Source organism: Bufo gargarizans, chromosome 8, assembly GCF_014858855.1.
Source record: "Bufo gargarizans isolate SCDJY-AF-19 chromosome 8, ASM1485885v1, whole genome shotgun sequence".
Lineage (NCBI taxonomy): Eukaryota > Metazoa > Chordata > Amphibia > Anura > Bufonidae > Bufo > Bufo gargarizans.
Window position 1 is genome coordinate 41,250,966 of NC_058087.1, and position 23,406 is coordinate 41,274,371.

At 43.1% G+C, this 23,406-nt stretch overlaps 1 protein-coding gene across 4 annotated transcripts in view; it reads left to right on the forward strand.

Moving 5' to 3' along the window:
- The window catches only part of OSBPL6 (oxysterol binding protein like 6), a 273,275-nt gene that overhangs the window by 243,610 nt on the left and 6,259 nt on the right, over positions 1-23,406 (forward strand). For all 4 annotated transcript variants that reach the window (XM_044303514.1, XM_044303517.1, XM_044303515.1 and 1 more), the window contains 9 exons: positions 4,073-4,168; positions 6,423-6,510; positions 6,769-7,022; positions 8,183-8,320; positions 14,217-14,280; positions 15,371-15,449; positions 17,342-17,486; positions 21,610-21,754; positions 23,164-23,290. In XM_044303514.1, the coding sequence (XP_044159449.1) occupies positions 4,073-4,168; positions 6,423-6,510; positions 6,769-7,022; positions 8,183-8,320; positions 14,217-14,280; positions 15,371-15,449; positions 17,342-17,486; positions 21,610-21,754; positions 23,164-23,290 (1,136 nt within the window). The remainder of the gene's footprint in view (positions 1-4,072; positions 4,169-6,422; positions 6,511-6,768; positions 7,023-8,182; positions 8,321-14,216; positions 14,281-15,370; positions 15,450-17,341; positions 17,487-21,609; positions 21,755-23,163; positions 23,291-23,406) is intronic.

Genomic DNA, 23,406 nt, shown 5'->3' on the forward strand with positions numbered 1-23,406 from the left:
AGTTTCAGCTGCAGCACGCACGGGTCAGTCGCACTACAGAACAGCACCACTTCACCACCAATGACTGGGCCTCCATGCGAGACCTGTGTGCCCTGTTGCGCTGTTTCGAGTACTCCACCAACATGGCCAGTGGCGATGACACCGTTATCAGCGTTACAATACCACTTCTATGTCTCCTTGAGAAAACACTTAGGGCGATGATGGAACAGGAGGTGGCCCAGGAGGAGGAGGAGGAGGATGAGGAAGAGGGGTCATTTTTAGCACTTTCAGGCCAGTCTCTTCGAAGTGACTCAGAGGGAGGTTTTTTGCAACAGCAGAGGCCAGGTACAAATGTGGCCAGCCAGGGCCCACTACTGGAGGACGAGGAGGACGAGGATGAGGAGGAGGTGGAGGAGGATGAGGATGAAGCATGGTCACAGCGGGGTGGCACCCAACGCAGCTCGGGTCCATCACTGGTGCGTGGCTGGGGGGAAAGGCAGGACGATGACGATACGCCTCCCACAGAGGACAGCTTGTCCTTACCCCTGGGCAGCCTGGCACACATGAGCGACTACATGCTGCAGTGCCTGCGCAACGACAGCAGAGTTGCCCACATTTTAACCTGTGCGGACTACTGGGTTGCCACCCTGCTGGATCCACGCTACAAAGACAATGTGCCCACCTTACTTCCTGCACTGGAGCGTGATAGGAAGATGCGCGAGTACAAGCGCACGTTGGTAGACGCGCTACTGAGAGCATTCCCAAATGTCACAGGGGAACAAGTGGAAGCCCAAGGCCAAGGCAGAGGAGGAGCAAGAGGTCGCCAAGGCAGCTGTGTCACGGCCAGCTCCTCTGAGGGCAGGGTTAGCATGGCAGAGATGTGGAAAACTTTTGTCAACACGCCACAGCTAACTGCACCACCACCTGATACGCAACGTGTTAGCAGGAGGCAACATTTCACTAACATGGTGGAACAGTACGTGTGCACACCCCTCCACGTACTGACTGATGGTTCGGCCCCATTCAACTTCTGGGTCTCTAAATTGTCCACGTGGCCAGAGCTAGCCTTTTATGCCTTGGAGGTGCTGGCCTGCCCGGCAGCCAGCGTTTTGTCTGAACGTGTATTCAGCACGGCAGGGGGCGTCATTACAGACAAACGCAGCCGCCTGTCTACAGCCAATGTGGACAAGCTGACGTTCATAAAAATGAACCAGGCATGGATCCCACAGGACCTGTCCGTCCCTTGTCCAGATTAGACATTAACTACCTCCCCATAACCATATATTATTGGACTCCAGGGCACTTCCTCATTCAATCCTATTTTTATTTTCATTTTACCATTATATTGCGATGCTACCCAAAGTTGAATGAACCTCTCCTCTGCCTGTGTGCTAGGCCTAAATATATGCCAATGGACTGTTGCAGTGGTGGCTGACATGAAGCCTGATTCTCTGCTATGACATGCAGACTAATTCTCTGCTGACATGAAGCCAGATTGTCTGTTACGGGACCTCTCTCCTCTGCCTGGGTGCTGGGCCTAAATTTATGACAATGGACTGTTGCAGTGGTGGCTGACGTGAAGCCTGATTCTCTGCTATGACATGCAGACTGATTCTCTGCTGACATGAAGCCAGATCGTCTGTTACGGGACCTCTCTGCTCTGCCTGTGTGCTAGGCCTAAATATATGCCAATGGACTGTTGCAGTGGTGGGTGACGTGAAGCCTCATTCTCTGCTATGACATGCAGACTGATTCTCTGCTGACATGAAGCCAGATTGTCTGTTACGGGACCTCTCTGCTCTGCCTGTGTGCTAGGCCTAAATATATGCCAATGGACTGTTGCAGTGGTGGGTGACGTGAAGCCTCATTCTCTGCTATGACATGCAGACTGATTCTCTGCTGTCATGAAGCCAGATTGTCTGTTACGGGACCTCTCTGCTCTGCCTGTGTGCTAGGCCTAAATATATGCCAATGGACTGTTGCAGTGGTGGCTGACGTGAAGCCTCATTCTCTGCTATGACATGCAGACTGATTCTCTGCTGACATGAAGACAGATTCTCTGTTACGGGACCTCTCTCCTCTGCCTGTGTGCTAGGCCTAAATATATGCCAATGGACTGTTGCAGTGGTGGGTGACGTGAAGCCTCATTCTCTGCTATGACATGCAGACTGATTCTCTGCTGTCATGAAGCCAGATTGTCTGTTACGGGACCTCTCTGCTCTGCCTGTGTGCTAGGCCTAAATATATGCCAATGGACTGTTGCAGTGGTGGGTGACGTGAAGCCTCATTCTCTGCTATGACATGCAGACTAATTCTCTGCTGACATGAAGACAGATTCTCTGTTACGGGACCTCTCTCCTCTGCCTGTGTGTGTGCTGGGCCTAAATATATGCCAATGGACTGTTGCAGTGGTGGCTGACGTGAAGCCTCATTCTCTGCTATGACATGCAGACTGATTCTCTGCTGACATGAAGCCAGATTCTCTGTTACGGGACCTCTCTCCTCTGCCTGTGTGCTAGGCCTAAATATATGCCAATGGACTGTTGCAGTGGTGGCTGACGTGAAGCCTCATTCTCTGCTATGACATGCAGACTAATTCTCTGCTGACATGAAGACAGATTCTCTGTTACGGGACCTCTCTCCTCTGCCTGGGTGCCGGGGCCTAAATATCTGAGAATGGACTGTTCCAGTGGTGGGTGACGGGAAGCCAGATTCTCTGCTATGGAACCTCTCTCCAATTGATTTTGGTTAATTTTTATTTATTTAATTTTTATTTTAATTAATTTCCCTATCCACATTTGTTTGCAGGGGATTTACCTACATGTTGCTGCCTTTTGCAGCCCTCTAGCCCTTTCCTGGGCTGTTTTACAGCCGTTTTAGTGCCGAAAAGTTCGGGTCCCCATTGACTTCAATGGGGTTCGGGTTCGGGACGAAGTTCGGATCGGGTTCGGATCCCGAACCCGAACATTTCCGGGATGTTCGGCCGAACTTCTCGAACCCGAACATCCAGGTGTTCGCTCAACTCTACTCGTAAGCCTTTAGTACCAATGGTACTAATTAGCATATTGGCCGCCAGAACAAACAGGGGTGCAAAGTGGTGCAACAGAGGGGATTATTTGAAAAAAAAGTAATAGCATCTGCAACAGATAGACTGCTTATTAAGGAACTAGTTTAAAAAAATCCCATGAAACATCCTCTTAAAGCAGACAACTGCTGGCCACAGTTGCCAGTGATTTGGTTTTCCTGACTTCTGACATTCTGCCTGTTAGTGACTTTGCCTCTGACTGCTGATTCTTGTTCTGACGTTACCTCCTGGTTTTTGACCTTGCTTTTTTTTTTATTACTTAGCGTTTGTTTCTTCCTTGGTTCTGACAGTATTATCTCATTTTGACTCGGCCTGTCTGACTTCCCCTTTTGTCTCCCCTAAGTAGGTCCTGCACATTTAGTCAGGTCAAGGACCATTGCCCGGTTGGGGGTCACCAATTTGGGCGGATCATGAAAGTAGGTAGGGAGAGTGGTGTGGGTCAAGGTCAGGTCTGCACTGTTCCCTACCTGACATGACAAAATCTTGTTGGACGAGACATGTACAACAATTGAATGGCACAAATTAACGCAGAATTCTGGTACATTTTGATTAGTAAATCTCTCCTACTTTTTTGGATAAAACTGCAGTTATTTTACATAACTGTTTATATATTGTTTATAATTGTTCATACTTGAAGGATTTGTTTGGTACGTGTAAAGTATTGAAGTTGGCTGGGACACATACCAGTATATTTAGTGATTATATAAGCAATTAAGGAATGCAGTGATATTGAAATTTGAATTGTACTATTTTGTGCAAATTGTAAAAATGACAAGCCTATACATCTGCTTTCCTCACATGTAGTTACAGGCAAAATCCATTTTTTTTGCTTATGTTTTTGTGTATATTTTTAGATAAACGTAATGGCTGACATAGTTAAAGTTTTTTTCTTTTATGTATGCTTTCATATAAAAGTACTCATGGTCCTGACAGTACATATGTACAGTATTTCCGTTCCCACTGCAGAATGGAGAGAAATTCCATGTCATTCTGCCTCTATTCCAACAGGTCTCTAATGAGGGCAGGCTGTCCATGTCGGAATCAGTGTCTGAATTCTTTGATGCTCAAGAGGTTCTTCTCTCTGCCAGCTCTTCAGAGAATGAGGTACGTAATGTTCCCTGCCAGATGACTTGATTCTAAGTAAAGATTTCATACTAATTTAGATATCATGGAAATGGTGGATTAAAACACTAAATATATTTGCTCTTTGCTCAGGGGTTGTGTGCTTATTTTGGTAGACTCAAAATCAAGCCTAAACCTATAGATATTAAAAGGGTTTTTCAAGTTTATGGAAAAAAAAAAAAAAGTACCTAAAGGTGTCAGAATGATCACCAGATGACACCAATAGTCACAAAATAGTTTGGAAGAATTGTTCTGTTTCATTATCTTGCCCAGCTCTGTGCAGCAAATATGTTTTCATGCTGCTAGGGGTTGCTGGTGGCAGGATTACAAATGTGAAAGAGTACAGTTCCCATTGCCTCTATTTATAGCTGCTGGCATTCACCCCTGCCCAATTACAAGGTTTAAGGTACTGCATCAATTACTTCATCATTATACACAATATATATAGGGGGTCATTTATTAAACAGAAATACGCCTATATTAGGCATATTTCTGGTGCAGATTGCAGTTCAATGGTCCTTTACACCGCATTCTGCGACTTTTCCTGGCTCATGCCAGGTTTAAAACAGTGGGCACAGCGTGGGCGTAGAAAATGGTCTAAATGTAAGACAGCATGAAGCTGGCTTGCATTTAGACTGGCGCTCAATACGGCGAAGTTATAGAGAGGCTGGCACCTCTACATAACTCTGGCGGATCTACCGCTAGCACAGGGCCTTAATAAATGTGCCCCATAATTTTTGTAGATGTTTTCTTTCCTAAATCCGGACCTAGAGTTTGCATATAATCTTTCTGTTCTTTGCATCCATACGCCACCAGTCCCCCACTGCTCTCTGTGCACACGCTGAATGTCATCCAGATAAATGCATTAGCCTTTCTTGGATTCCAGGTCAATAACGTTGTTCACCCTTAAAGGAAACCTGTCACCATGATTTTGCGCATAGAGCAGGGGACATGGGCTGCTAGATGGCCGCTAGCACATCCGCAATACCCAGTCCCCATAGCTCTCTGCGCTTTTATTGTGTTAAAAAAACGTTTTGATTGATATGCAAATTACCTGATATGAGTCCTGTAGCCGGAGATGAGTCCAGCGGAAAGGAGCCCAGCACCGCCCCGCGTCCTCCGAATCTCCTCCTTGCTGGCTGACGTCACAGAGCTGGAGCGCCGAAATCTCGCGATGCGCGAGCTAGCGCATGCGTAATTCGTTCCCTGTGCTGATGCCAGTACAGGGAATGAACATGATGCCGACACTGCGCATGCGCTAGCTCGTGCATCGCGAGATTTCGGCGCTCCAGCTCTGTGATGTCAGCCAGCAAGGAGGAGATTCGGAGGACGCGGGGCGGTGCTGGGCTCCTTTCCACTTGCTCATCTCCGGCTACAGGACTCATATCAGGTCATTTGCATATCAATCAAAACCGTTTTTTAACACAATAAAAGCGCAGAGAGCTATGGGGACTGGGTACTGCAGATGTGCTAGCGGCCATCTAGCAGCCTATGTCCCCAGCTCTATGCGCAAAATCATGGTGACAGGTTTCCTTTAAAGGCTTTGCACACCTTCGGGGGCATTTTTTTATGATTGCATTTTACTCAGTTTGGACTAAAAAATCTTTTAAAATTTGGTCTGCATTAAAAATGCTCAGCCTTTCTGAGATAGAGGGATACAAATCAATCTGTTTGCAAGCTGTCACTTTCTGTTTTATTTTATTTTTTATCCCGTCATCTGATGGACCCATGTGTAGGTCTTGTCTTTCATCTCCTGACCTCATAAATACTTATTTAAACCATACTCTTATTAGAATTGAGCTATATGATTCTTTATCAAAGAAAACTGAAAGTGACAGCTTGCAAATAGACGGTATCTCAGAAACAGCTGAACATTTCCAATGAGGACCAACCAAAAAAAAAAAGTTTTAGCCCAAAATGAGTAAAATGTAATCATAAAAAATTGCCCCCAAGTTGTCCATAGCCTTTAAGGGGATCTTTTTTTAAATTGCATATTACATATCAGACCAAATGCCTCCCAGGCTTTAGACTTTAGTGGTTCCAGCTATTGGTTCCACACTGATCTGGAGAACTAGGGGAAGGGGGGGTATTCACATTCTTGGCGGAGAGGGTGGCAGTATGAGCCACTGAATACATTCTAAAATTTATTGTAATGTTGGTCCACACATCCCTTGAACTAAAGTGCAGTAAGGTACGTATTATGTTAGATTTATTGTGCTTGTTCTTTTCTTCCCAGGCATCAGATGATGAATCCTACATCAGTGATGTCAGTGATAACATCTCTGAAGACAACACCAGTGTTGCCGATAATGTGTCCCGACAAAGTAATTTGCACATAAAATTCTGATACGATCTTTCTGTTCTCTCTGTATCTTGTAATCCTCTATATCAGCTGTTGTATATCAGCTGTAACTCATGTCTGCAGCAGGAGCATAATGAAGTCAGTTTTGTCTAGTATGGACTACACCAGTATAATGGTTTATTCCTTTGTGTAGGTCATTGTTAAGTCTATTTTTCATTTTTTTCATTGTTGTTGTACATACATTTTTTTAGGGTTCTAACCTTTCTGTTTTGTCATCCAGTTCTCAACGGAGAACTTTTAGGTGGTGCATTCCGAACAGGGCGAAGAACGAGTCTACCTGCTCCGTCGCCTGACACCAGCAATATCAACCTATGGAATATTCTGCGGAATAACATTGGCAAAGACTTGTCCAAAGTCTCCATGCCTGTAGAATTGAATGAGCCACTTAATACCTTACAGCACCTTTGCGAAGAATTGGAGTACAGTGAACTTTTAGATAAGGCTGCCGAGACAGATGATCCTCATGAACGCATGGTACAGTAGATGTGTAGCACTGGGATACCTATTATACATACAAAACAGATGTCTATTAGGTCTTAATGACAGTCAACACTTTAGCTGCAATAGGAAATGAACAATAATGAATTCTTACTGCTCATGGTGCGTCACTTGCTTATCAGGGTGATATCTTTTCCACTGAGGATCAATTTGTGAATGAAATGAGTGACCCACGAGATGCATAACTGCACATCCCATGACATGTATAATTGCTGTGTCCCCATTTATAGTAATTATATGGCATGTTATAGCAATTATGTTATAGCAATTATATAATTCCTCAAGTCTTTCTATCTTTCTTTACGCCACTGGTATGTATATGGATGCTCTTAAGTTTTAGCCCAGGCTTTATACTGTAGGTATATTTCTGAAAAATATGTTGTCCATTAATAAGGTTGCAGTCACCCTTGCATTTTTTTTGTTTTTTCCTCATGGGCTTCTGTATTTTTAATGGCAAGTAATCTTTAGTGCTATGCATGTCTCCAAAAATACTGGTCCCGCTCCCAGTGGAAACCGATACAGGGCAGTGGTACCCTGGATGCAAGGAAGCCATAGTAGCAGTCGAGGGTGCACGGTTCCACTGGTTGTTGTCATTACACCATAGACAAGGAGCACGGAATTCATTTCTCCATGTTGAATAAAATAAATAAGTGAATAAGATACAAGTAATACTGAATCTTTTCACACAAGACTAATGTATGCAGTATATCAGAAGAAGAAAAAATCCGGCACTGTAGATGCTTTGCAGTAGAAATCTTCCATTTATTGCAGCAACATAAATCCACGTACAGACAATGCAGACACAAGCGGTACTCTGTTGACGCGTTTCGGACGAAGTCCTTAGTCGTAACCGACTTGTGTCTGCATTGTCTGTACGTGGATTTATGTTGCTGCAATAAATGGAAGATTTCTACTGCAAAGCATTTACAGTGCCGGATTTTTTCTTATTATTATTACGTCTTGGATCCCCTGGTCCTTCCGCGCACGCGGAGTATTTATGCGCAAGGTGAGCTGGAATTGTAACTTATCACACATATGCAGTATATCACTGCTCAGCAAATGCTGGCAGACGGCATGTTCAATGGGTTAAATATACCTTTGTCATGATAAATTAAACTCCTTACTCTCTCTTTCAGGCCCTTATTGCTGCATTTGCAGTCTCAGGATATGCTGCCACATATTACCGAGCCGGGAGCAAGCCTTTCAACCCTGTGCTCGGTGAGACTTATGAATGTATAAGAGAGGACAAAGGATTTCGATTTTTTTCAGAACAGGTGAAGTGTGACCCCAGAATATAACAGTTAGCATTTTTAACTTCCTTACAGTGCACACCATGTTCCAAGTCAAAATAACAGGATTGATTGACTACAAACTTCGCAACGTTCACCCAGCATTGAGTACAGTACATTCAAGTGTTAAAGACTCCAGAGACAATCTCTCTGCATTTTAGTAATTGCTTTGAACTTTACTTTTCATATGTAGAATTTGTACAGTATACCATCTAGCCAGAGTTAAAACATGATGGTTCCTAGAGGGGTTGTCCCACCAAAACTATTCTACATTTTTGAATCTGAATACTTTTGTAATGGCATGTAATAAAAAAAATTGCATAGCCACTGAGCTATTTAAAAATGTATCTGTATAGCCCTACCCTTTATCTCTCTGTCCACCATCACTAAGGTGGACGGACATGCTCAGTTCCATCCTTCAGTTGCCACCAGCCATATGTTCTGCTAGAGGCTTTGCCTAGCAGAACAACTGGAGCAATTAATGGGGAGATCTCTGGATCCATGTGAAATACAGGGCTGGTTCTAGCTTTGTTAGAAAGAGGTAGTCGTGTCCTAGATGATGTTGAATTTTCATGTTTTACATTAATCCTGGGAAAACCCCTTTAAGAATCAAGAATTTTAATTTCAGAAGCGAAACTGTTCTTATTTCCTTCTTACACTTGTGAGAATTACTTTTCTGATTGCTTGGATGATTGGATATAATGAGTTTACATCTCTTATAATTATAATTATTCAGTAGCATTCGTCTAGAGATTGGTGTCATCTATATAAATACAGAATGTCTCTTCCACACTGGTAACATATCATGCTTAAAGTGACCCTCCAGTCCAAACCTAAAATTTGACTAGGCTTGACACATGTATAGTCAACATGCCAGGTGCCCTCTGTTCCTTCTATGCCGCCTCCATTCCTCTGTTACAGTCCACCATCAGATTCCTTTCAAGTTGGTCATCTCAGATTTTCCCATGTAGGAAAGTCTAAGACACTCCCTTCCATTACCCTTCGATGGACCAGCGCCAATGACGTAGGAGCTGTGTACATCCGAGGGCAGTGAAGGGGGTGCGTGGCTTAGACAGTCTTACAGTGCTTAGCATGGGGAACTCTAAAACAGTTGCAGCCACCTTGAAAGGAATCTGATGAGGAACCACAACAGAGGAAGAAGTTGCCCCTGGTATGTTGACCTTATGTGTCATGTGTAGTCAAATTTTAGGTTTGCACTGGAGAGTTAAAATAAAGGTATTGTACAGAATTCGAAAAACAAATTTTCTTCTAGAAATGGAAGGTGACACAGATTTTGGGGAAAAATCCTGTATAACACCTTTTAAGGTGTTGTCTAGGATTAAAAAAACATTCCATTTTATTCCAAAAACAGCACCTCGCCTGCCCATGGGTTGTGTTCTTGTATTGCAGCTCAACTCTTTTGAAGTTAATGGGGCCGAACTGTAATACCTCACAGGACAGCAGTGGTGTTGTTTTTGGAACAGTAGCCTTTGGCAAGTATACAAATGGTAAAAACTGGCAAACATAATTACATACAGTCAAGTCCATAAATATTGGGACATGGACACAATTCTAACATTTTTGGCTCTATACACCACCACCACAATGGATTTTAAATGAAAAGAATAAGACGTGCTTTAACTGCAGACTGTCAGCTTTAATTTGAGGGTATTTACATCCAAATCAGGTGAATGGTGTAGGAATTACAACAGTTGGCATATGTGCCTCCCACTTGTTAAGGGACCAAAAGTAATGGGACAGAATAATAATCATAAATCAAACTTTCACTTTTTAATACTTGGTTGCAAATCCTTTGCAGTCAATTACAGCCTGAAGTCTGGAACGCATAGACATCACCAGATGCTGGGTTTCATCCCTGGTGATGCTCTGCCAGGCCTCTACTGCAACTGTCGTCAGTTCCTGCTTGTTCTTGGGGCATTTTCCCTTCAGTTTTGTCTTCAGCAAATGAAATGCATGCTTAATCGGATTCAGGTCAGGTGATTGACTTGGCCATTGCATAACATTCCACTTCTTTCCCTTAAAAAACTCTTTGGTTGCTTTTGCAGTATGCTTTGGGTCATTGTGCATCTGCACTGTGAAGCACCGTCCAATGAGTTCTGAAGCATTTGGCTGAATATGAGCAGATAATATTGCCCGAAACACTTCAGAATTCATCAGTCACATCATCAATAAATACAAGAGAACCAGTTCCATTGGCAGCCATACATGCCCACACCATGACACTACCACCACCATGCTTCACTGATGAGGGGGTATGCTTAGGGTCATGAGCAGTTCCTTCTCCACACTCTTCTCTTCCCATCACTCTGGTACAAGTTGATCTTGGTCTCATCTGTCCATAGGATGATGTTCCAGAACTGTGAATGCTTTTTTAGATGTCGTTTTCCAAACTCTAATCTGGCCTTCCTGTTTTTGAGGCTCACCAATAGTTTACATCTTGTGGTGAACCCTCTGTATTCACACTGGTGAAGTCTTCTCTTGATTGACTTTGACACACATACACCTACCTCCTGGACACACATACACCTACCTCCCGGTTCTTGATCTGCCTAACTGTTGTGAAGGGTGTTTTCTTCACCAGGGAAATAATTCTTCGGTTATCCACCACAGTTGTTTTCCATGGTCTTCCGGGTCTTTTGGTGTTGCTGAGCTCACCGGTGCGTTCCTTCTTTTTAAGAATGTTCCAAACAGTTGTTTTGGCCATGCCTAATGTTTTTGCTATCTCTCTGATGGGTTTGTTTTGTTTTTTCAACCTAACGATGGCTTGCTTCACTGATAGTGACAGCTCTTTGGATCTCATCTTAAGAGTTGACAACAACAAATTCCAAATGCAAATAGCACACTGGAAATGATCTCTGGACCTTTTATCTGCTCATTGTAATTGGGATAATGAGGGAATAACACACACCTGGCCATGGAACAGCTGAGAAGCCAACTGTCCCATTACTTTTGGTTCCTTAACAAGTGGGAGGCACATATGCAAACTGTTGTAATTCCTACACCGTTCACTTGGTTTGGATGTAAATACCCTCAAATTAAAGCTGACAGTCTGCAGTTAAAGCACATCTTGTTCGTTTCATTTCAAATCCATTGTGGTGGTGTATTGAGCCAAAAATGTTAGAATTGTGTCGATGTGCCAATATTTATGGACCTGACTGTATATGTGACCCCTCCTATAACATGCTGGAGCCAATCACTAATAGGCTCAGCACATGTGTAGAATCAAAAACAGCCTCCTCCTCAATTTAATGTGAACAGTGTAGATAGGTAGAATAGTTCAGGTATTGATGTCTGACTCAGTATAAACATTACTTTTACATGGTATTGTATGGTACATTATCATTATTTTTGGTCACCTTCACTTGTTTATATTTTGTATTTTTCATATTCATACACAGAATATCACTGATATGTATCGGATACGCTGTCTCATCCGACCCCTATGCAATCATGCTTCAATTTAAGGTCTGCTAATAAATGATTGCAATGCGCAACATGCAACCTGCTTTATGTAACTTTATTCGATATTGATTGAATAATCGCCCTGGCATTTATATCGGTGTGTGAGACATGGTGTTGTCCCCATTGATATATCTAGGGCCAGCGGGGATAGTCCGCTAATAGTGTTTTCCCTACTGCGGGAGTTGCATTGGGTGTAAAGGACCTTGCGCCCGTCACGTGGTCATTAGGTGTTCGGATTACGCATGACGCACGTGACTGACGGTGTCACGCTGGGATGGCGGCGTGATGACGTCATTGACATGCGCATTGCAGGCAGTTGGACGCCGACTTGGTGAGCGCGAACATGGTTGGCGATGTCGGATGACACATGGCATGGATCAGATACACATCGCTATTGTGGCGTGTCTCAGACGGCCAGATTGATGAGGAGGCTGTTTTTGATTCTACACATGTGTTGATTGGGCTGAGCCTTTTAGTGATTGGCTCCAGCATGTTATAGGAGGGGTCACATATATGTATTTATGTTTGCCAGTTTTTACCATTTGTATACTTGACAAAGGCTACTGTGTAGCCGAAACGTTGTACTTTGTTTGTGTGTGCACCCAAGGCTTCCAATAAAAAGACTCACCGGATATGCTGCTGTGACTTCTGCCATTTATTACTGTTTCTTGGACTGCTGTGGATCTGCAAATTTGGTCAAGAGGTCCGGTTGTGTTGCTCTACTACTTTGTTTTTGCTGTTCTGTTAGAGACATAGAACTGTAGACAGCACAGGACAGCCACATGGGTAGCACTAGAGAGACAGTTTTCTTCCTTCTGAAGATAGGCTTTCCTGCAGACGTTTTCCCATGTAGCATGGCCCTAAAACTGCATACCAGTGAGAAACCTGCAAGGGAAATCAGTACCTTCTGCAAAATAAAATGTAGCCTACCTAGGTTAATACCTTCAAAGCACTGAAGTATTAGCATGTTTGGGTATAACATGGTGCTTCTTGGCTTATGGGGGTCTAGGTGCAGGCCAGCAGCTCATCAGTTTGTAGCTATTCACATTTAGAGCAGGCCGCTGATATCTACAGACACTTCAGAGCTCAGTAAGTACTGTACATTTCCGTGTACTAATGCTCTGTAAAACTGAGTAATAAGAACTAATATGCTTGCAACAAGCTAACTGATCACCTTTGTTCTAACATGTTTGCTCCATTATTTTGTTGATATACTCGCAACCTCTATTAAAGGGGCTTTCCGGTCCTTTTATATTGATGGCGTATAGATAGGCCATCAATATTTGATCGGTAGGGGTCCAATACCCCACACACCCGCCAATCAGCAGCTGGATGAAGTGAATGGAAGCAGCACTTTAGTAACTGCAGTTCCAGCGCCGGGGCTATTGCAAGACAGCTGATCTGTGTGGGTATCGGATCCCTGCTGATCACTTTTTGATTGCCTATCCTGAGGATAGATCATCAGTGTAAAAGGACCATAAAACCCCTCTAAGCCCCTCTAAGCACATAAATGTTGCTTGTCCTTTCCCAGCTAGGGTAGCCTACAAAAAAGCCACATTGGGGAACAACTGATCATCGCAGGTCTGGCTTCTGAAAAGCTGGCCATCGTCATTATATTTATGTTGGCCAAACCTGATGATTTCATGAGGACCGGATGACCATCTAATGTGCATGTGTCCTCCTAACTCCATCCTGACAGCAGATGTCAGGGAGATAAGGATCGGGCACTTGAATTTCAACGTGCCCAATCGTTTTATTCTTGAGAAGATAAGTTACCACCAGAGGTATCTCAGAGTGCTATACTTCCCCATCCACATTCAGAACACATGTAGAGTCTAGAATGCATGGGTATTCGGAGGCTGGTAGAGTGCTTGGCTGATGTCTAAAATGTCTGGCCAGCTGTAATTAGGCAGAGGCTCTGTAATAACCTCTATGTGGCCAATCATGAATATGCAACCATGTAATATATGGCTGCTTTGATTCCACCAGAGCTGGCGTATAGCGCTCCCCACATCCATATACCCAATAGGGCTAGATCCTTCATTCACAAAACTCTGGCCCACGTTTATTAATACCAGTGCACATGGATCTTGGCTTAAATTATACAAAATGTGCCACAATTTGGTGCATCTAGGTATAGAGAAATTGTGTGCCTAGCCTGAAATAGGCGCAGCTTAATGAGAAAGGATTGGGGCCTAAGATGCATTGTTTTGCACCACAATTGTGCTACAATTCCAACATAAAATTCGGTCCAAAGAAAGCCAACCCATGGTTGATATAGAGATAGACAGAAGTGTCTATCCCTGCACCACATTTACCGTCCACCCCTGTGATAAATCTGGTGCAGGTCTAGCCAGCCGGTCTCTTGCTCAGCCATCCTCTATCTTCTTTTTTTTAGGTTAGCCATCACCCCCCAATTTCTGCCTGTCACTGTGAGTCGAGGAATTTTGTCTTCTGGCAAGGTAATGTTGATGATCGTGCTATTTAAGGACGATATTAAGAATTTTTATGGTTTTTGTAGGTTGAATACATTTAAAAGTATAAAGTAAAGGTGTCAGAACTGGGTTATATTTAGTTCTTTCATCTGATATGTTTGCTGTGACCATCCATTACCCCAACGTCTGCCAACTCCAACCTGTAGTTCATTAAATGAAAAAATATGCTGGGAAGATACGAGATGTGCAGCACCTGAAACTACGGATACTGGAAGCCTGTGCTAGCATTTCTCCTGCGGTGTTGCTATCAGTGTGTGAAGAGTGGGAGAAGAGGGTTGCATTGACAATCCAACACAATGGGCAGCACATTAAACACATTTTATAAGTGGTCAGAAACTTGTAAATAACTCATGAAAGAATAAAGTTACGTTAAAACCAAGCACACCATTGTTTTTCTTGTGAAATTCCCAATAAGTTTGATGTGTCACATGACCTTCTTCCTATTGAAAAAACAAAAGTTTGATTCAAAATGGCCAACTTAAAAATGGCCCCCATGGTCACCACCCATCTTGAAAAGTTTCCCCCCTCACATACACTAATGTGCCACAAACAGGAAGTTAATATCACCAACCATTCCCATTTTATTAAGGTGTATCCATAAAAATGGCCCACCCTGTATATCATTACCATTGTTGTTTTATTCTTCTTTTTAGAGATTTATGGCCATTTTTTGTGAGGCACAGCGTATAGCCTGGCATCCGGAGACTGTTATCACAGTTCTGCGGAGGTACATGGCTGTCCAATGAGGTTTTGCCCCTCGCTTCTCTGTATATCCTTTTCCATCCTGCCTTTTTTCTCCATATTCTATATATATTATTGAAATAAAGTTGGTATTATTTTTTGATAATTGGTCCCACTGGTTGTTTTTGCTATGACATTGTGTGTTGTCCCAGGTGGAGTGGAGTGCTGAGAGGTTTTGTAGGTTTATATATAGAAAAAGCACAGCCCGCTCGGTTGTTTCTGTAATCCTGGACAACGCATGATCTTAATAATCTTTTTCATGATGAGGACATTTTTTTTCTTTACAATGCTGTATTAAAGTGAATTTTGTTTTCAGATGTCAGATGGAAAAATAAATTTTGGGGAAAATCCATGGAAATACTGCCTTTTGGAACAGTGAATGTTACCCTTCCAAAGTGAGTCATGTTATATTTATGTGCAACATGATTCTATCTATGTGTGTCTGTCTGTCTGTCTGTCGATTATCTATGTATCCAAAAATACAGCAAAACTCCAAATTCAGTGAAATGTGAAAGATTTATTCACCCATGTGTCCAGTGCAACGTTTCAGCCCACCAACGTGGGCCTTTCTCAAGCTTCCACCCATCCATTAAGTCTGTCTATACTTAGAATTCTGGATCTGTCACTGGCTAGAACTAAAATCTTTCATGCAAACATGTGGACAGAGGGTACTGCAAGTTTCTTTGTAGCTGGCGTCACATTTCTTCATTTGGAAAACACTTGCAGGCTGAACTGGATGGACCAATGTCTTTTTTCGGCCCTATATACTATGTTACTTTTCCCCAAAATGTAAAACACTTGCTGCAGCCATCCAACGAGAAGAAACTGTGAGGGTGCGGACACACCTTCAGACTTTTTGGTGCAGTTTTTGAAGCCAAAATCAGGTGTGGATCATAAGAGGAGAGAAAGGGGGGTTATCCTGGAAAAGATAATGATGACCTATCCTCAGGAACCCCCGCAGATCAGTTGTTTCAGAGAGCCGCTGTGCTCACCACCATACATGGTCTAGTGGCAGTGCTTGTTATTGCAGCTCAACCCCATTGACTTGAATGGAGCTGAGCTGCAACTAGCCCATATACAGTGACATCACGGGCCTAGGAAGAGGCCATGGTGCTCCGCCCTCGTCTGACAGCTGAAGAGCGGGGGTCCCGGGGGTCGGACCCCCACTCATATGATATTAATGACCTATCCTGAGAATAGATCATCAATGTATTTTCCCGGATAACCCCTTTAACAGATGCACTCCTCTTAAAAAAAAAAATTTTTGCACATCTTGGACCTGCCTAAGGACAGAAAATGAAATCTTAGCAGGCATAGATTTGTGCTTCTCAATTTTCTGTCTTCAATAATGATAATTCCTTACGTGGGTGGTTTAGTTACTATGTTCAGTAGGAAGGGTTTTGCACTGTTTTTGTCTTTTACTGACTCGTAGCCAGCTGCACCACCAAGATTTGCCTTTAGCAGGATCGAAATCTTTACATGATAGATTTCCTCTGTGCTGAGTACAACACCCTGGGACAGCTCACCCAGGCTAATTAACGCTAATCTCCACCTTCATAATTATCTCCTCGGCTGGTGACAGTCAGGTGCGCAGTAAATCTGAACAAGGGTTTTCTGCTGCGGAGATTCTGTGTTCTTTTACATGGGGAGAAGAATTGCCCGAATGAGCCTAGATCGACGATATAGGGGTCTGAAGGGGTTTGAATGAATGACCATTCTTGCAGTCAATCGTTCTAACCTCTCATCATGAAAATACATTTGTCAGCAGCAATTATTTTTATGCCCACATAAAAGATACGATCATGTTTACCTAGGGAAATCTTAGTATTTAGAGATTCTTAAAGGGGTTTTGTGGGATTTTACTATTAATCAGATCGGTGGTGGTTTGAGGTTCCGGGACCCCCTCTGTTCAGCTGTTTTTAGGAGCTGCTGTGGCCAGTGGCCGGTTGCTGCAGTGCTGCTCCGATTCAATTGAACAGGACTAAGCTGCAATACCAGGAACAGCCCATGGGTAAGAGTCGAGCTGTTTCTGGAACCAAAAAGAAAGCAGATTTTTTTTTTGTTACTAATCTCAGATCACCCCTATAATAAGGTACATAACATCTTTTTTTAGAGGAAACAAAACCATCATCTAATTAACGTGAACTGCTTTTCATCAGCGCAAGGGTCTGCAGCAGCTGAGGGGTCCACTACGTGAGGGTGCAGCATGTGTATTAGGTTAGGTTCACATCGTCATCTTCATGTATTTGCAGACTAAACCACTTTGCATTCTGGGCTTTATTTGTAGGTACGGAGATTGCTATGTCTGGAATAAAGTTACGACCTGCATACACAACATCCTCAGTGGTAGACGGTGGATTGAACATTATGGCGAGATCACTATTCACAACTCAAAGAACAGAGCTGCTACGTGTAAGATGACATTCATCAAGGTATGGAGGTTACATCCTTTAAATTACTGAAATAATTATAATATCAACAGTGTGATAGGTGGCCAGTCAGGTATTTGTCCTGCAGTGTCCGCCACATAAGACATGTAGTATTACATGGAAGGAGCAAGTCTGCCAGAATGGGAGCCATTGTTACAAAGTGGCCATCAATTCTGGATCATAGATGGAACTTCAAAGTGGAGGAGCACCCTCTATGACATCTACAGTGCTGCCCATAATTATTCATACCCCTGGCAAATTTTGACTTAAAGTTACTTTTATTCAACCAGCAAGTAATTTTTTGACGGGAAATGACATACAGTACAGACCAAAAGTTTGGACACACCTTCTCATTCAAAGAGTTTTGTTTATTTTCATGACTATGAAAATTGTAGATTCACACTGAAGGCATCAAAACTATGAATCATATTCTAGGTTCTTCAAAGTAGCCACCTTTTGCTTTGATTACTGCTTTGCACACTTTTGGCATTCTCTTGATGAGCTTCAAGAGGTAGTCACCTGAAATGGTCTTCCAACAGTCTTGAAGGAGTTCCCAGAGATGCTTAGCACTTGTTGGTCCTTTTGCCTTCACTCTGCGGTCCAGCTCACCCCAAACCATCTCGATTGGGTTCAGGTCCGGTGACTGTGGAGGCCAGGTCATCTGGCGCAGCACCCCATCACTCTCCTTCATGGTCAAATAGCCCTTACACAGCCTGGATGTGTGTTTGGGGTCATTGTCCTGTTGAAAAATAAATGAAGGTCCAACTAAACGCAAACCGGATGGAATAGCATGCCGCTGCAAGATGCTGTGGTAGCCATGCTGGTTCAGTATGCCTTCAATTTTGAATAAATCCCCAACAGTGTCACCAGCAAAGAACCCCCACACTTCCTCCTCCATGCTTCACGGTGGGAACCAGGCATGTGGAGTCCATCCGTTCACCTTTTCTGTGTCGCACAAAGACACTGTGGTTGGAACCAAAGATCTCAAATTTTGACTCATCAGACCAAAGCACAGATTTCCACTGGTCTAATGTCCATTCCTTGTGTTCTTTAACCCAAACAAGTCTCTTCTGCTTGTTGCCTGTCCTTAGCAGTGGTTTCCTAGCAGATATTCTACCATGAAGGCCTGATTCACACAGTCTCCTCTTAACAGTTGTTCTAGAGATGTGTCTGCTGCTAGAACTCTGTGTGACATTGACCTGGTCTCTAATCTGAGCTGCTGTTAACCTGCGATTTATGAGGCTGGTGACTCGGATGAACTTATCCTCCGCAGCAGAGGTGACTCTTGGTCTTCCTTTCCTGGGGTGGTCCGCATGTGAGCCAGTTTCTTTGTAGCGCTTGATGGTTTTTGTGACTGCACTTGGGGACACTTTCAAAGTTTTCCCAATTTTTCGAACTGACTGACCTTAATTTCTTAAAGTAATGATGGCCACTCGTTTTTCTTTACTTAGCTGCTTTTTTCCTGCCATAATACAAATTCTAACAGTCTATTCAGTAGGAGTATCAGCTGTGTATCCACCAGACTTCTCCACAACGCAACTGATGGTCCCAACCCCATTTATAAGGCAAGGAATCCCAATTATTAAATACGACAGGGCACACCTGTGAAGTGAAAACCATTTCAGGTGACTACCTCTTGAAGCTCATGAAGAGACTGCCAAGAGTGTGCAAAGCAGTAATCAAAGCAAAAGGTGGCTACTTTGAAGAACCTAGAATATGACATATTTTCAGTTGTTTCACACTTTTTTGTTATGTATATAATTCCACATGTGTTAATTCATAGTTTTGATGCCTTCAGTGTGAATCTACAATTTTCATAGTCATGAAAATAAAGAAAACTCTTTGAATGAGAAGGTGTGTCCAAACTTTTGGTCTGTACTGTAGGTGTCTCCCAAAAGATAATAAGATGATATACAAGAGGCATTATTGTGGAAAGAAAACATTTCTCAGCTTTTATTTACATTTGAGTAAAAAGTGTCCAGTCCAAAATTATTCATACCCTTCACAAACTGTCACAGTCTGTGGGAAAATCGAAAGTTCTATACCATTCCAAATAGTCCAAGCTGTTCTAAAGCATCCTAATTACCCTGATAAATTGGGAACAGCTGTTTTAATCAACTCAACAGGTGAAAAACAGCAGCTCTCTGCAGTTGGTTTGTGGACAGTCATGCTAAGACAAAGGAGCTCAGTGAGGACCTGCGGCTGTGCATTGTGGCTGCTCACAAGTCAGGAAAGGGCTACAAGGCCATTTCTAAATGTTTTCAAGTTCCAGTGGCTACAGTGCAAAGTATTATTAAAAAATACAAGATGTTCCGCACTGTGGAAAATCTCAGAGGACGTGGTCGCAAGCCAAAAGTGACACCTGTGCTGGCCAGGAGGATAGTTACAGAGGTGAAAAAGAATCCAAGGATCACCACCAAGGCCATCCTGGTGAATCTGGGCTCTGCTGGTGGCAATGTCTCAAGGCAGACAATCCAACGGACACTGCACACTGCTGAGTTCCACGGATGCAGACCAAGGAGGACGCCACTTCTCCAGATAAGGCACACAAAAGCTTGCTTGGCCTTTGCAAAAGCTCATCTGGACAAAGAAGAAGACTTCTGGTCTTCTGTGTTATGGTCAGATGGAAAAAAAATTGAATTGTTTGGTCAATGATGTTTCCTTCATTTGGCGTAAAAAAGGAGAAGCCTTCAACCCAAAGAACACCATCCCCACTGTCAAACATGGTGGTGGGAACCTAATGCTTTGGGGGTGTTTTTCAGCCAATGGACCAGGGAACCTAATCGCAGTAAACGGCACCATGAAAAAAGAGCAATACATGAGTATTCTCAACGACAACATCAGGCAGTCTTGCAGAGAAACTTGGCCTTGGGCACAAGTGGACATTTCAGCATGACAATGACCCAAAACATCCAGCAAAAGTGGTGAAGAAATGGTTAGCAGACAACAACATTAACGTTTTGGAGTGGCCCAGCCAGAGTCCCGACTTAAATCCAATTGAGAATCTGTGAAGGGAGCTAAAGATCAGGGTGATGGCAAGAAGACCCTCCACCCTGAAAGATTTGGAGCTTATTGCGAAAGATGAATGGGCAAAAATACCTGTGGAGACATACAAAAAGCTGGTCTGCAATTATAGGAAGCGTTTGATTGCTGTAATAGCCAATAAAGGCTTTTCTATTGATTATTGAGAAGGGTATGAATAATTTTGGACTGGACATTTTTACATCGTCTTATTATCTTTTGGGAGACACCTATGTAATTTCCCGTCAAAAAATTACTTGCTGGTTGAATAAAAGTAACTAAGTCAAAATTTGCATGGGGTATGAATAATTATGGGCAGCACTGTATGTGTACTAATATGGTAAATGCCTCTTCATCAGGCACATCATTTCAGTCTTGCATTGAAGAAATATATCCATTAAATATCACCCAACATCAGTGGTGTTAAATAGTAGATTTGTGCGTCACAGTCTTTTTCTAGTGAAAGGCGTGGTGCAGAATCATAGGTATCTGTGATTTTGACTACCTCTAGTCTGGGTACACATATGTATCAGTTGTTTTATGCCACAGATGGATGGAACTGCTGTATCTGTAGCCTTAAAACATTGGACCCAACAATTCTGCACACTGCGCTTTTCTGTCCAGCACTCGGAGACATCCAACGTCAGAACTGATGTGCTGGATGCCATGAATGATACAACAGATCATTACACTGGAGAGAAACTACTGTACAGTAGATGGGCAGATATATGTGAACCCGGCCTCAGCTGATATAACTCGCACAAGCTGACCTCTAATAATGCCCTAGGCCAGAGCAGGGTGGAGGTTTAGCAGGGTCATTTATGGAGACGGCATGGCATTAGCAAATGCAATAAGTAAGTGGCTGTTATCAATATTGTGGGGGATCCAGGATATCTGAAAAAGAGTCATCTAAAACATTTGCCACAGCACTCTTCACGTGGCACATGGCCTATTCTAAAAACTTCTGGCCTCTCCTGCCCTACATAATGAATTTTGAAGTTGTAACCACAGTCCATACACAGAATATCCTATTATTACTGATGTGGCGCAAACAAGCAAAATGTGCATTGTGACCACTATATACTCATGACTCTTTCTCTACTAGGGAAATTATTGGAGCTCCAGTGTAAATGAGATTCATGGAGTGGTGATGAATCAGGAAGGAAAGGTCGTACATCGACTTTTTGGGAAGTGGCATGAGGCACTGTATTGTGGTGATGCCCCCGCAGCAAAATGCATATGGAGGCCAGGTAAAGCAAAATTACTAACACTGCATTATTGTTAGGTAGCATTGATGGAAAACTTAATGTAGTTGGACTATGACGGGACAAAATCTATAGCAGACGCATGGTAATCACAAAGAAATACACAGGTGCTCTGAAAATTGCCAGGACTACAGATGAGGTCTACACCTGAGAAAACACAGTTCACTTCTATAAAAGGTGCTCTCCTTGCTTATTCTGTCAGTTTCTACATACAGAATGGAAAATTGGTTTGAATGAACAATTAGTTGGCCCATGTGAAATACGGTGAATTTAGTGGATTTACCATGACATTAATTATTGACTTAGACCACAAATGACATCTCTGTTTTAGGGATCTTATCCTACAAGAGTACAATTATTAATAAAGTATCCAGGTTAAGGGGGTCCCACCCAAAGGCAGACAGTGTAGGATGTTAGAAAAAGGGTGCCCAGCCCTGGTTGATCACTTCCCCTTTGTGGTGAGAACCTGTGCAGAAGTCCCCTCACTCAAGTATCCAGGTTGAGGGGGTCCAGCCCTGGTTGATTACATGCTCTTTGTGGTGAGAACCTGTGCAAATGTCCCCTCTCTAGCAATAGCCGCACTTTTAAAAAGATTTAGACAGACATTCTGATATTGATTTTTAAAGTAAGTCCACCAGTCTCACCAGGTTTAAGAGATCTATTTAACAGTGCATGCAGTTTGTATTGTGACATCTGGTGACAGAAGCAACCAATAGTTGCTTAAAGCAAATCTGTGACCAGTGACTTCTCTAAACTGTTTGCATAGACACATAGCTGTGGTCCACCCGATTAAAACACTGTTTTCCTTTTGTTGATCCAAGGCTTCGTTCTCGAGTCACCATACATTTTCTTAATATGCAAATTAGGCCTTTGGTGTAGTGATGGCGTCACCATTGCTCTTGTTGCACCCAAGCTCCGTTCCTTTCTGTGGCCAGCCCCTCCCTCGCTGCTTTGCCACTGCCTGCCCCTGTCAATCAAAGCAGCCAGGGAGGGGCTGGCCACAGAAAGACGCGGAGCTTGGGTGCAACAAGAGCAATGGTGACGCCCTCAAGGCCTAATTTTCATATTAAGAAAAAGTATCATAACTTGAGAACGGATCCTTGGATCAACAAAAGAAAAACAGCATTTCAATCAAGTGAGCCACAGCTATGTGTCTATGCAAACAGTTTGATAGGGGAGGTCGCTGCCGACAGATTCCCTTATATTAGTCACATGGTTAGACAGAATGTGATCGGCAGGGACTGGACCGGTTATTTTAATGCATTCCCTGCATTTAGAAAAATAAATTTTCCGGACCACTCCTTTAATTCCTGAATCTGTCTAAATTCAAGATGGAGCATATCTACTGAGATGCATGAGGGACTGATATTGTATATTATTGCATTTTTTACAAGGTTCCATGCCAACCAATTACGAACTCTATTACGGCTTCACAAGATTTGCCATTGAACTGAATGCGTTGGATCCAGTGATGAGCGAATTCCTTCCAAAGACTGATGCAAGATTCAGGCCGGATCAGAGGCAGGAATTGCTTATATTTACTATAAAGTTAGGATAATTTTTTGGGGAAAGTTGCTAATAAAATGTACAGCATAGCTATACTGACGTCCAGGAAGTGAGAAGAATGGAAACCTTTA